Source organism: Agrilus planipennis, unplaced genomic scaffold (genome assembly GCF_000699045.2).
Source record: "Agrilus planipennis isolate EAB-ADULT unplaced genomic scaffold, Apla_2.0 scaffold251, whole genome shotgun sequence".
Classification (NCBI taxonomy): domain Eukaryota; kingdom Metazoa; phylum Arthropoda; class Insecta; order Coleoptera; family Buprestidae; genus Agrilus; species Agrilus planipennis.
In genome coordinates, this window is record NW_020439110.1 from 101,107 (window position 1) to 113,444 (window position 12,338).

The 12,338-nt window shown below is 36.2% G+C and overlaps 2 protein-coding genes across 4 annotated transcripts in view; both read right to left on the reverse strand.

Moving 5' to 3' along the window:
• Positions 1-906: 906 nt before the first annotated feature.
• Positions 907-6,727, reverse strand: LOC108740443 (facilitated trehalose transporter Tret1-like). Of its 2 annotated transcripts, none has more exons than XM_018474757.2 (6): positions 6,639-6,727; positions 6,472-6,575; positions 3,886-4,104; positions 1,724-1,978; positions 1,530-1,664; positions 907-1,468 (listed from the first exon to the last, which is right to left on the reverse strand). In XM_018474757.2, the coding sequence occupies exons 3-6, from the start codon at positions 3,932-3,934 to the stop codon at positions 954-956; spliced, it is 954 nt and encodes a 317-aa protein (XP_018330259.1). In that variant the 5' UTR covers positions 3,935-4,104; positions 6,472-6,575; positions 6,639-6,727; the 3' UTR covers positions 907-953. The 2 variants fall into 2 exon arrangements, with proteins under 2 accessions (XP_018330259.1, XP_018330257.1); XM_018474755.1 differs by having other exon boundaries at positions 1,724-2,126.
• A 2,012-nt stretch (positions 6,728-8,739) lies between these two features.
• Positions 8,740-12,338, reverse strand: part of LOC108740445 (facilitated trehalose transporter Tret1-like) — a 6,733-nt gene continuing 3,134 nt past the window's right edge. For both annotated transcript variants that reach the window (XM_025977531.1, XM_025977530.1), the window contains 5 exons: positions 12,120-12,223; positions 11,814-12,032; positions 10,953-11,355; positions 9,375-9,509; positions 8,740-9,309 (listed from right to left, as the gene is read on the reverse strand). In XM_025977531.1, coding sequence (XP_025833316.1) covers positions 8,819-9,309; positions 9,375-9,509; positions 10,953-11,355; positions 11,814-12,032; positions 12,120-12,223 — 1,352 coding nt within the window. In that variant the 3' untranslated portion in view covers positions 8,740-8,818. The remainder of the gene's footprint in view (positions 9,310-9,374; positions 9,510-10,952; positions 11,356-11,813; positions 12,033-12,119; positions 12,224-12,338) is intronic.

The following is a 12,338-nucleotide window of genomic DNA, read 5'->3' on the forward strand; positions in this document are numbered from 1 at the left end:
ATAAGTGCTTATTTTTAATTATAATCCCCAACGGCACACAAATGTTTTACCGCATAACAAAAGACACTAACATGGAGGTGAGTAAAACACCCCATAATATTCTGATGAAAATTGAGTTTTGGTGGAATCAGTTGAAACCATGCAGCAAGCTGTTTTACTAAGATGTAACTAGTGGCAGCTCGTACCTAATAGCTGTCTACATTGGGAAGGCTAACTCTGCTTCATCAATTAATAATGTATTTCTATGTACAAATCAAAGCACATCGAATTTAAAAAAGTGATAATTTGTTCTGACCAAGAAAGGAAAAGACGTAAAGAATTAGGATAAGGTAGAGAAAGTCAAATTTAAAAATTAATAATCAACACTGTCAGGCACTTATTCCCAGCGGCGATAATTCCTACCAGATGCTTCAATGCTTTATTTCAATACTTTTTGTAAGCAGCCAGACCAATTCTAGAGGCCAAACATTCCACAGACGCAATCAATGTCGTTGTGAGTCTATCCCATCCGTTTTGTGTACTCAAAAAATAAATAATGTCTGGCGGCTCTGGAATCTTGCTCTACATGGAAAATTCAAAGTTACGACGACACAACAAAAAATTGAGGTATTTCGTTCCTACCAGCCACTAATGCCGGTGGGTGGACAGTCCCTTCGGGCTAAGCCGGAAGGTAAGGCGGGAAGCCTTCATCAGCCTCCTTTCAGGAATCATGGGAATGAGTGAGAATGATGAGACGGACGAAATGAAGACAGAACACCTGCAGGTGATGCGAGTTGAAGCCCTGCAAGAACGTTGGCGGCCGTGACGTCAGTGTAGGCGTGGAGGGGGGTAAAGTTGGAGAAAATACATGGGATTTTCAGGCCAAACGAAGGTAGTCTATCTACTAACTATATAAAAAAAGAAAACGAGAAAAATAAAAATTTATTTTAAACAATACAGTTTATAATACATCATTAGAACCTTCCAGTTTCTTGATTTTTATTGTTTATAGATTTTTCGCTTTTTCGTCGATTGAGTATCCTCTGAATCTCGTCAAATGATTTTCCTTTTGTTTCCGGGAGTACGAAGAGTCCGAAAAGGAATCCTAGAAAGCAGCAAAAACTGAAGAACCACATGCAGGTGTATTCTCCCAAAGTTTCGCTCACGGGCTGAAATGCAAACTGAAGACCAATGCCTAACGTTTGTGACAGTAACGTAACTGTGGACAATGCAACAGCCTTTACATTGATCGGATACAATTCTGAGGCGATCACGTAATGTATGGAAAGAATTCCAATCGCAACGAACACTTGAAAAAGTACCAAACTGGTAACCGGTAACCAGGAAATTGCATCAATATTATAAGAAGTGGCGTCTTGAAGATAAAAGTATAATCCTAAAGATAACATGCTTATAGAACACAACAAACTGGAGACCATGAGCAAGGGTCTTCTGCCAAAACGATCAACAATTTCTCCGGAAGCTAGAGCTGGAAATTCATTCGTATTAATTTCTTTTATTGATGGTTAAATTTACCCAAAATTATTTACCACCAACAAAATTGACGATTCCAAAAATGACACTTGCAGTGCTCGATGACATACTGCTTCCTGTTGCGTTAATAATAGTTTGCATGTACGATTTAATTACGCCATTACCACAAAAAACGAATACCATCTTCACACCTATAACAAATATAAGTCTAAATCAGTCACATTATCAAAAGAATAAATAAACTACTTACAGGTGTGCATAAACAGCGGTTTTCTATAAATCTTTAAGTTGAAGAGCTCACAAATAGTTCCTTTATTTTGCATGTCTTTTTCTACTGAAGAACTGATGCCTTTAAACTCTTTTTCAAAAGATGCTTCGTCAGATGCATCATTGGCCAGTTTTTTAATCACCTTTTTGGCTTCTTCTTTTTTTCCTTTTTTGATTAAATGATACGGCGATTCTGGTATGAAGAAGGTACTTATTACAGGAATAATCGAGGCACATACTGAAATAATTGCGAATGTTTTAAAGGACACATAAGGCCCTATAATAAATCCTATATCCGTTCCAAGAATTTTCAAAATTGTCATAAGAAAATTCAGCCGACCTCTGTTATCATTGTGTGATATTTCACCAAGATAAATGGTACCACACTAAAAAGAAGTACGCTGAGTAAGTGAACACTCAAAGTTGATCGAAACGGACAACAAAAATGTATTTCGACTGTTTCCATTATTTTAATTTGAGAATGTTGTTACAGTCTTGTAATTAACGAAATTATTGCTGTAAGAGATACTAGCAGAATTGTCGAGTGTAACAATTGTTAAATATCAGGGATATTTTTCATTCCCAATGATGGGTAATAATCCGAACACTGAGAGTTAATATAGAGTTTAAGAGTTTACTAAATTCGAAGAATAGTTTAGTATCATATAAACTATTGATCCAGAATCGTTGAATAGTACAGAAGCTAAAGAACTGGAATTCCCACAAATAGCTCTCAGTTTTAGGGTAATATCAGATTTTTTTGATTATCGTTACATCACCAAATAGTAATGCTTCACGACACCGAGACGATACGATTTTTTCAAAAGTATCAAATATTGATTTCGAAAAATATTGTACTATCGTATCGATAACGAAAACGGAAACATCTTATCGCATTGATTAAAAAATATAAAATTTTAATTGTTGTATTTAAGAGAAATCAAAACTTGTGATTACGCAAAAACATAGAATAAGACACGTTTAACTCTATGCTCGAAAGATATTTTGAGTTCTTTAGCGTTGTCTATACTCCTGTCGATCGATTTCTTTTCAGAAGGGTTGTGGTACGAGCAAGATTATGTGCATAAATGATATACGAGGTTTGCTCAAAAAGTATCGCGAATTTTGAATTTCCGCGGGTTACATATGTTCGATTGTTTTATGGCGTTATGTTGGTACTCATGTCTCTCATTTATACCGAGAAGTTTGGCCATGTTGAATGAGAAGTTAAATTTTGACAGCTGCTTTGCTTGTACGTGTTTTGTGTGAAAAACAAAATTAAGTGCGCCGACGCATTCCGAATTGCTGAGGAGATTTTGAGTAGCCGCGAAATTCGTACCAAAATTTCTCAATTTCGACCAAAAATAGCATCGCATTAAGATTGCTAAGGAACTCCGCCACTACCCAAATTTGCTTCAGAGGGTCATAAATGGTGACGAATCATAGGTTCATGGTTATGACGTGGAAACCAAAGCTTAATCATCCCAATGGAAGCTGCCGCACGAGCCAAGATCGCAAAAAGCGCGCGTAAGTTACGTAAAATGTGAAGGTTTTGCTTACAGTTTTCTTCGATTCCAGGGGCGTGGTGCATTATGAGTTCTTGCCACAGGGTAGAACGGTCAATAAGGAATATTAACTGGAAGTTATGCGCAATTTGCGAGCACCAATCCCCCAGAAACGCCCGGATTTGTGGAAGAACAACAATTGGCTTTTCCACTATGATAACGCCGCTGCTCAAACTTCGTTGCTTGTGAGCGAATTTTTGTCCAAAATCAACACACTAATAATGCCGCAGCCACCGTATTCCCCAGATCTGGCACCCTGTGACCTTTTCTTGTTCCCGAAACTGAAGAGGCCCGTGAAAGGGCGACGCTAGGCTACGATTGAGGAGATAAAGACGGCATGGAAGGAGAAGATGAACAAGACTACAAAAAACGATTTTTTGAAGTTTTTCTAGGATTGAAAGAAAACGTTGGCACAAGTGTATAATATCTGGTGAGGATTACGGGGATTAATGGGACATAATAGATATTCATGAATAAGTAAATAATTTTTGATAAAACACAAAATTCGCAATACTTTTTGAACAGACCTCGTATGAACCTATTCTGTGCTTAGCAAACCTTAGATACTCAGTGGGCTTACGTTTAGAGAAATTACTATAGCTATTCCGCCCATCAATCTGGATGCACATAGCATTGTTATCCCATTTGCGAAGTACATTAAAGCCCAAGATATCAAATTACAAATTCCTGCTGCAATTATAACGGCCTTCCTTCCAAAAACATCTATTACCCACATGGTAGGAATGCTGGCCAATGTGCCGCCTACATTGTACATACTTACGACAGTTGATGATTGAATCTGTAGATAAGATAAAAACGAAATTGGTGAGTGTAATATCTTACAAGTTTGATTGGATTTATTTCATCGTTGGTAATAAGTCACTTCTTTATAAACGACTCCTCTCTTAGAAATATAAAAATTATCTTATTTTGTTAACTATAGTTATGACTGGAGCAACCATAGAAAGGCGAATTTCGTAATATATAATATTTAAACTGGAGGTAGAGATTACTGATGAGCAAAATTGGTTTTGGTCTTTGACCAAGACTGTCTTTATATTAGCAAGATCAAGATCAAAACCGAACAAACAAGATCAAGACTAAAACCAAGAACGAATATGCAAGATTAAACGAAAAATTATTACCTCCGGTGGATTTACGAGTTCAGCTATTTGAAGCAAGTTTAATATATTCTTTAGTTGGAAGAAAACATTTTGCATTTGAAATTTTTAGTTTGTTTTACTAGATTTTAACTAAATTAAAGAAAAAAAAAAAAGAATACCGCTGTTCGCAAAAGGTTATCTACAAGAATGTCCCCGAAGTAAGTGTCCTTTGCTCCTATGTCTGGATAGCACATAGTAGAAATATAACAGGTCAATTGAAAAGTCCCCGGCCTAAAATAGTAAAACACATTTTTTTTGCAAAATTCGTTTTTTTTATTCAACATAATTCCCTTCAAGGGTGATACACTGATTATAGCGATCCTCCAACTTTTCGATACCATTTTTGTAGTACGATTTGTCCTTTGCTTCAAAATAGGCCTCAGTTTCGGCGATCACCTCTTCATTCGACGAAAATTTTTTCCCAACGAGCATTCTTTTGAGATCTGAGAACAGGAAGTAGTCGCTGGGGGCCAGATCTGGAGAATACGGTGGATGCGGAAGCAATTCGAAGCCCAATTCATGAATTTTTGCCATCGTTTTCACTGACTTGTGAGACGGTGCATTGTCTTGGTGAAGCAGGACTTTCTTTTTCTGCAAATGCGGTCGTTTCTCGGCGATTTCGTCCTTCAAACGGTCCAATAACGCTATGTAATAGTCGCTGTTGATGGTCCTTCCTTTTTCAAGGTAGTCAATGAAAATTATTCCACGCGCATCCCAAAATACAGACGCCATAACCTTGCCAGCCGACTGTTGCGTTTTTGCACGCTTTGGAGCGGGTTCATCGTGTGCAGTCCACTCCGATGACTGTCGATTGGACTTCGGAGTGAAATGATGGAGCCATGTTTCATCCATTGTCACATATCGACGCAAAAACTCGGGTTTATTACGCGTGATCATCTTCAAACACTGCTCTGAATCATCAACTCGTCGTTGTTTTTGGTCAAAAGTGAGCTCGCGCGGCACCCACTTTGCACAGAGCTTTCTCATACCCAAATATTCGTGAATGATGTGATGTATACGTTCCGTTGATATCTGTAGAGTGTCTGCTATTTCATTCAATTTCAATTTACGGTCATTCAAAATCATTTTGTGGATTTTTTTAATGTTTTCGTCCGTAACAGCCTCTTTTGGGCGTCCACTGCGTTCACCGTCTTCGGTGCTCATTTCACCACGTCTAAACTTAGCATACCAATCCTTGATGGTTGATTTTCCTGGGGCAGTGTCCGGAAATTCGTTATCAAGCCAAGTTTTTGCTTCAACTGTATTTTTTCCCTTCAAAAAGCAATATTTTATCAACACGCGAAATTCCTTTTTATCCATTTTTTTCACAATAACAAAAGTTGCTTCACTAAAAATGCTATAATTCACAAACTAATGATCCGACAGCCGTCAAATTTATAGACGCGTCTTTTGAAGGTTAGGACTAATTGAAAATCATATGGATTTAGTTCTGGTGCCCCCATCTATGTGTCAGGCCGGGGACTTTTCAATTGACCCTATATATAGAGACAATTTTTTTAGATATTTTTAATTGTTTCAAGTGCTTTATACTATTTTCTTGCTGAAAGACCAATTTATGTGTTGGAGGCAAATTATCGAGTTTACATAACTGACAGCTATCGACACTATTTTCTTTAAAAGTCATGATAAGCTCGCATGACTGACAGAAAACTTCTCCATCTAAGGCAACTACTGTGTCGGTAAATAGAAAAATCTGTACGTAAATATCAGATTAAATGAGGAAGATTAAGACTTAACATGAAAGGTCAAAACCAAGACCAGATGTATTTGAGCAAGACCAAGACTAATACCAGACCTGGAGCAGTCTTGGTTTTAGCCTTGCTTTGCTCATTACTACTAGACAACATCAATTTATTTAGTTATTGACTTCGCCTTCCGAAATTGACTCTTGTTTATAAGATACAGCTTAGATTGTAATCAATTTTATTGTTATTAATAATTGTTTGAATAATAAATAAATTTACGAAAACTTTTTTACTAACTGTATCCAACTTAACGCCTACTGGTGAATTTTCCGATTCTAGTTGAGGTAGAAATGACGAAGACCAGGATTCATGAATAGATGTGACGGCCGCGGTTGTAATGGCTTGTTAAACAAAGACAAATGAACATTATTTTCGATCACGTCTTGCTTTTTCTTAATACATACCACAAATGCAGTAAAAATACTGTCTATAACGTAAATTTAACAATTTAGTTTGTAACATCCTTTCTGCTGGTTGGGTATTGCACAGTCAACTGTACGAATAACATAAAAAATGATTGAGCTAATGCGTAAGCACCTAATTGCTTACGTATTATTTAATCATATAATATATTAAATTGATAATAATAGATAAATGGTACCTATATCTCAGCGTTCCCCACATTTACGAAAACGAGTTATTAAAGAAAAATATCTTTAAAAGTACGGTAAGCCTCAGTTGGATGATTAAAAAGATTTACAGTACCAGGTCTGTTCAAATAGTATCGCAAATTTTGTGTTTTATCAAAAATTATTTATTTATTTGTGGCGATTTGATAGTTTTCAAGAAAATAATTAATTTTTTAGAGTGAATCATTAAGTGTGTGGTTATGTATATTTTTGGATATGTCTGTGAAAACTTTATTACTTGTATTTGTGTGTTTGGAATTTCTATACTTTCGTATTATTATTGTGTAAATATTCTTTTCTTATAATTCTATTTCTAACTTCACCATACGCCACGGTCAACATTCGGAATGCGTCCGAGTGCTAAATTTTGTATTTCACACAAAATTTGGCACAGATTCTTTGATCCATTGTTTTGGAATAGGCAAAAATCGAAGGTGAGCCAAAACTAGTGTAAGCGAAGCAGCTGTCAAAGTTTAACGGAACATTCAACATATCCGAAGTTGTCGTTATAAGTGAGAGACATGAGTACCAACATAACGCAACACAAAAATCGAAAATCGAATATACGTAACCCGCGGAAATTTAAAATTCACGACACTTGTTGAACAGACCTTGTACATTCAAATTATTGTTTAGCTGATAAATGTATGTGTTTTAAGGGTGGGGAAAATTAAAAATTAAGCACTGATCCGTATATGCTTCAAATTAAAGAGAAAGAAGAATTTCTCTTCATTATCGTAACGTAATTGAGGGCTTGGGCCCTTGAGAAATTGTATCTCCCTCGACAACATCATCATTAATTCGTTAGTCCTAAGACTGGCTGAACACGCACTTCCACCCTTTCCACTCCTGAGCTAATCTTCGCATTATCCTAAAATTAGAGCATCCCAGATCCTTAACTATTTGTGAACAGTAATCTAATCTAGGTCTACCTCTACTCTTCTTAACTCCTGTTTCTGCTTCTAATATGTCCTTCTCGGATAAGAATGGATAGATAGAGGCATATTAGAAGCAGAAACAGATGTTAAGAGGGTAGAAGCAGACTTAGTTACATTACTGTTCATAAATGCTGTAGTTAGACAACAAAAATGCAAGAGTTAAAACAATGTAAATATACAATACAATTGAAAACAATTAATGCTAGAAAGGTTTACTTGTTGAAACTCCATAATCAATTAAAGGAAAGGAAACTAAAGTTTCAAAAATATATATTAATTGTTCACAACAATTTTTTCGCCATAACATTGGCTTCTTCAGGTGAAGATATTCTGATTAAAATTGTTACAAAATTAGTCTACAAATTTTATGGGGTGGGAACAACGGAAGGGTGGGATAATGTAAGACATTAAGTTTTTGAAGACAAATTTAAATTTAATAATGGAGAACTGTTTAGATCAATTTAATAAATTAATAAAACATTTAGTTTATTGAATTAAAAACGTCGTTATAAGTCTTGGTACGTTGTCATTAAGAATCAATTGTACATACTATAGTACGTACCATAAAATAATCTGGTACCCAATAGGATATCCTTTTAGTTTAAGGACTTCCTGTAATCTGACTGTCATTAGAAACACTAGTCTGTTGGTCAGACAGTTGTAGGAATGGTGTTCTGCTAGTCAGGTTAGGTTAGGCTAGGTTATGGTGGGAAATGAGTCCCTTATTGGCTTGTGTGAAGTGCTATGCACCAAGGATTTAGGTAAAGGTATGGTCTAAACACTAAAGGTACAGTTTCGGCTATGGTATGGGTGATAACCATTATTAAGCTAAGCTAAGCATTACTGATAACGCTTATGGTACGGAAGATACCACCTACAACGATACCCATCCATCCAAATTTGGACGAGTTCAAGTAATACCTAAATAAAATACAATCCTGCTTTTGCCATTAACATTTTACTTTTTACATAAATTATGCTTTGGTTAAAGTTTAACTCGAACAAAATTCCTCACTGTTACTTAGCGTCATCAGTCTCCACCCATTTCTTGTTGATTTCCATTTGTATTTGTTGAAAAGATTTTCCTCTTGTTTCAGGTAAACAGAATATTGTAAAGAAAATACCGAAAATACAGCATGCAGAGTACATCCAAAACGAACCATACAATCCCAACCAATCGTTCAGAGGTTCGTAGGTCATTTGAGCGATTACACTCAAAGGATTAAGCAGTGTTCCGATTGTTCCTATCGCAATACCTTTGACGTTCATTGGATACAGTTCGGAAACAATCACTTGAGGTACGGAATTGATACCAATGGCAATGAATATTTGATAGACGATTAGAATGGCCAATGGTAACCATGTCACCGCATGCATATCAAAAGATTTAGTGTCGTTAATGTAAAAGTACGCCCCGAGAGAACACATAGAAATCGCACTGACGATGCAGGAAGTAAGCAAGAGAGGCTTCCTTCCCAATCGATCCACCACTTGACCAGAAATGAGTACTAAAATTTAAGTTTGTTTGATGCTTGTGTTTTATTTGGTAAATTAACAAATTATAACCACTTACCAGAAATAATGCTAGCTACTCCGAAAATTAAACTTGAAAGATTGGATGATATTGGGCTTTCGATTGTGTTGAGTATTGTTTGCAAATATGATCTGACGATCGCGATACCCGACATGAAGAAAAGGAAATTTAAACCTAGAATGGAAAGGTTTATGTTAGTAGCAATGTATTGCGTTTGAAATGCACTAAAATGTACTGCAACAATCATAATAATCTTTACACCAGGGCTCTGCTAGTATTAGGTGTTCTTGTTAGACTTAGGCGTTTTGTGGTCTCTGTGGATTACTTGCATTATACTCTTGTACGTGCCTATTTATTGAATGTATAGATAAGGTAAAATTTTTATCAACCCTGGAATTTACATAATTCTTTATTGACATAGATATTTTTTAGTGAAAATGCATAATTTGATAACGATGTGTGTAGTATAAATACTTAAAAATGTAGGGATGAGTTACAAATATAAAAGAGTGATACTTAGTTTGTATAAAGAGCAACAGGCAGTTATAGAGCTGGAGCTTCAACGTAGAGAAATAAATATTACGAAGGAAGTCAGACAGGGTGCACATTGTCACAGATTATAGACAGTAGAACTGTAGGAATAGATATACAGGGGCAAAAGATTAGTATGCTTAGATTTGCAGATGATATACAAGTATTGACAAAACAGTACTGTATGAAAATAAATAAAAGTAAAATAAAAATACTGCTTTGCAAGGGAAGGAAAAGTAGGAAATGAGCGAATATAAAGATAGGAGACGAAAAAATAGAAGAAGTGGCCGATTTTAGGTATCTAGGAAGTCAGGTAAATCAGGACGGAAGAAGTGGTAAGGATATAAAGCGGAGGATAGCGCAGGGTCGAGTCGCCTTCAACAAAAAGAAGTCACTTTTATGCTCGCGAACGGTTAATTAAGAAATTCGAAGGAGGTTGTTAAATGTTTATGTTTGGAGCACGGCGTTGTACGGGTGTGAAACATGGACAGTGGGCGCGGCGGAAAAGAAAAGGCTAGAAGCGTTCGAAATGTGGTGTTGCAGGCGAATGATGACGATACCGTGGATAGAGAAGGTTAGAAATGAAGAGGTATTAGAAAGAGTAAGAGAACAGAGGACTCTATGAAAAGTCAATAAGAAATATGCGAGATGGGTTAGTAGGACATCTTCCCACGCATGAAGGTCTGGTCACAGAGACGTATTAGAAGGGATAGAGGTAGACCTAGATTAGAGAACTGTTCGCAGATAGTTAAGGATATGGGTTGTTCTAGTTTTAGAGAAATGCGGAGATTAGCTCAGGATAGGAAAGAGGTGGTACGTGGTGGAGGTACGTATCCAACCAGTCTTAGTACTGATGACCTTATGATGATTATGATGTCTATCTGAAAATGTCAGCTGCATTTATATTTACATAAAATATTTGCCCTAATTTTTCTATAGATACCACATCGTACTTTCCAAAAGATGATGACGATCAAATTTAATTTCCTAGGTGGATGGTAAGAATACCAACAATAATCTCGTAATTTGAGAGCCTCAGACCGCCGTGTCAAAAATAAGGAAAAAGATAATATTATCTCCTCTTACCAACATGGAGCAGTAGAGGCCTTGTATATTTTCCACTGCAAAGAAGTTCCTTTATCGACGTTTTGTTCAGCATATCCTTCTGTACAGACTCAGTGATTTCCTCCAGTCTCTTTTTCACAAATTCTTTGTCAGAGGAATTGCTTGCAAGTTTCCATATTACTTTTTCTGCCTCTTCATGCTTGTGCTTTTTAATGAGGAAATAGGGCGTTTCCGGAATTAGTAGAAGGCATGCAATTGCAATTAATACCACACAGAATGCCATGATTGCGAAAGTCCTGTAGGATACATACGGACCTATTATCAATCCGATAACAGATCCACAACTACTTGAAATAGAATAAAAAAATCCCAACTTGCCTCGATTATCGTTGTCCGAAATTTCACCAAGGTACATTGGTGAAACCTAGAAATTTTAAATTTTAATTAGTATATAATCGGTACTCAACTGAAAATGAGTTCTTTTTTGGTCGTCAGCGAAAACCTGGCGACCTTTTAATTTGTATTTTCTGAGTAGGAAATACTTCTAGGACCATTCTTACAATATGGAACAGGTAGCGTTAAATCAATGGTATTTTATAATGGTAACCAAGCAATAAAAATGTATTTGACTTACTCCACGTGAGTAGTAATTAAAGAATTTAATTGTTATTTCGATATTACAGACAAATACATCAATTTTATGTATATCATTGAAATATGTATGGATTTACGTATTGTCATGAACGAATGCCGCAAGCCATCGATACCAATGGCACCTTTTATGTACCCAAAAGCCGGCAGCCGCGAGTCAAAAACTATATTCCGAACAAAACTTCAAACACACCCCACAGGAATGAATCTGTAAAGAATATGGGAACTTACATGCATACATATAACTGCTCCCATTCCAGCAATAATCCTTCCAATATATAACGTAATTGGAGCACGAGCAAAGAATATAAAAACCCAAGAGATTAAATTTAATCCATTTGCGACAGCAAACATTATTTTCCTACCAAAAATATCGTATGCAGGTAGTGTAATAACGCTTCCCACAAATAAACCCAAGTTATAAAGACTTACAACTAGAGCAGATTCCATCTAGAATATTAAAAATCATTCTTTATTCTACCTTCTTTTGACATCAGTTATTATTAATAGTTTTTCTGCTAGTATTTTTGAACTTACGGTGGCTAGTTGTACGCCAATGGGCGAATTTTCAGACTCCAGTTCAGGGATGAAGGGAGAACTCCATGTCCCATGGATTTCAGAGGCGGTAAATGACAGCAACGCTGATAAGAGGTTTATAAAATATTATCTGAGCTTTACTAATAGTACTGTTAAAGTTTAAGGTTGATGAATTGCACAAGAAAAACTATAGGGTTGTTCGGAAAGTCATTTCGTTTT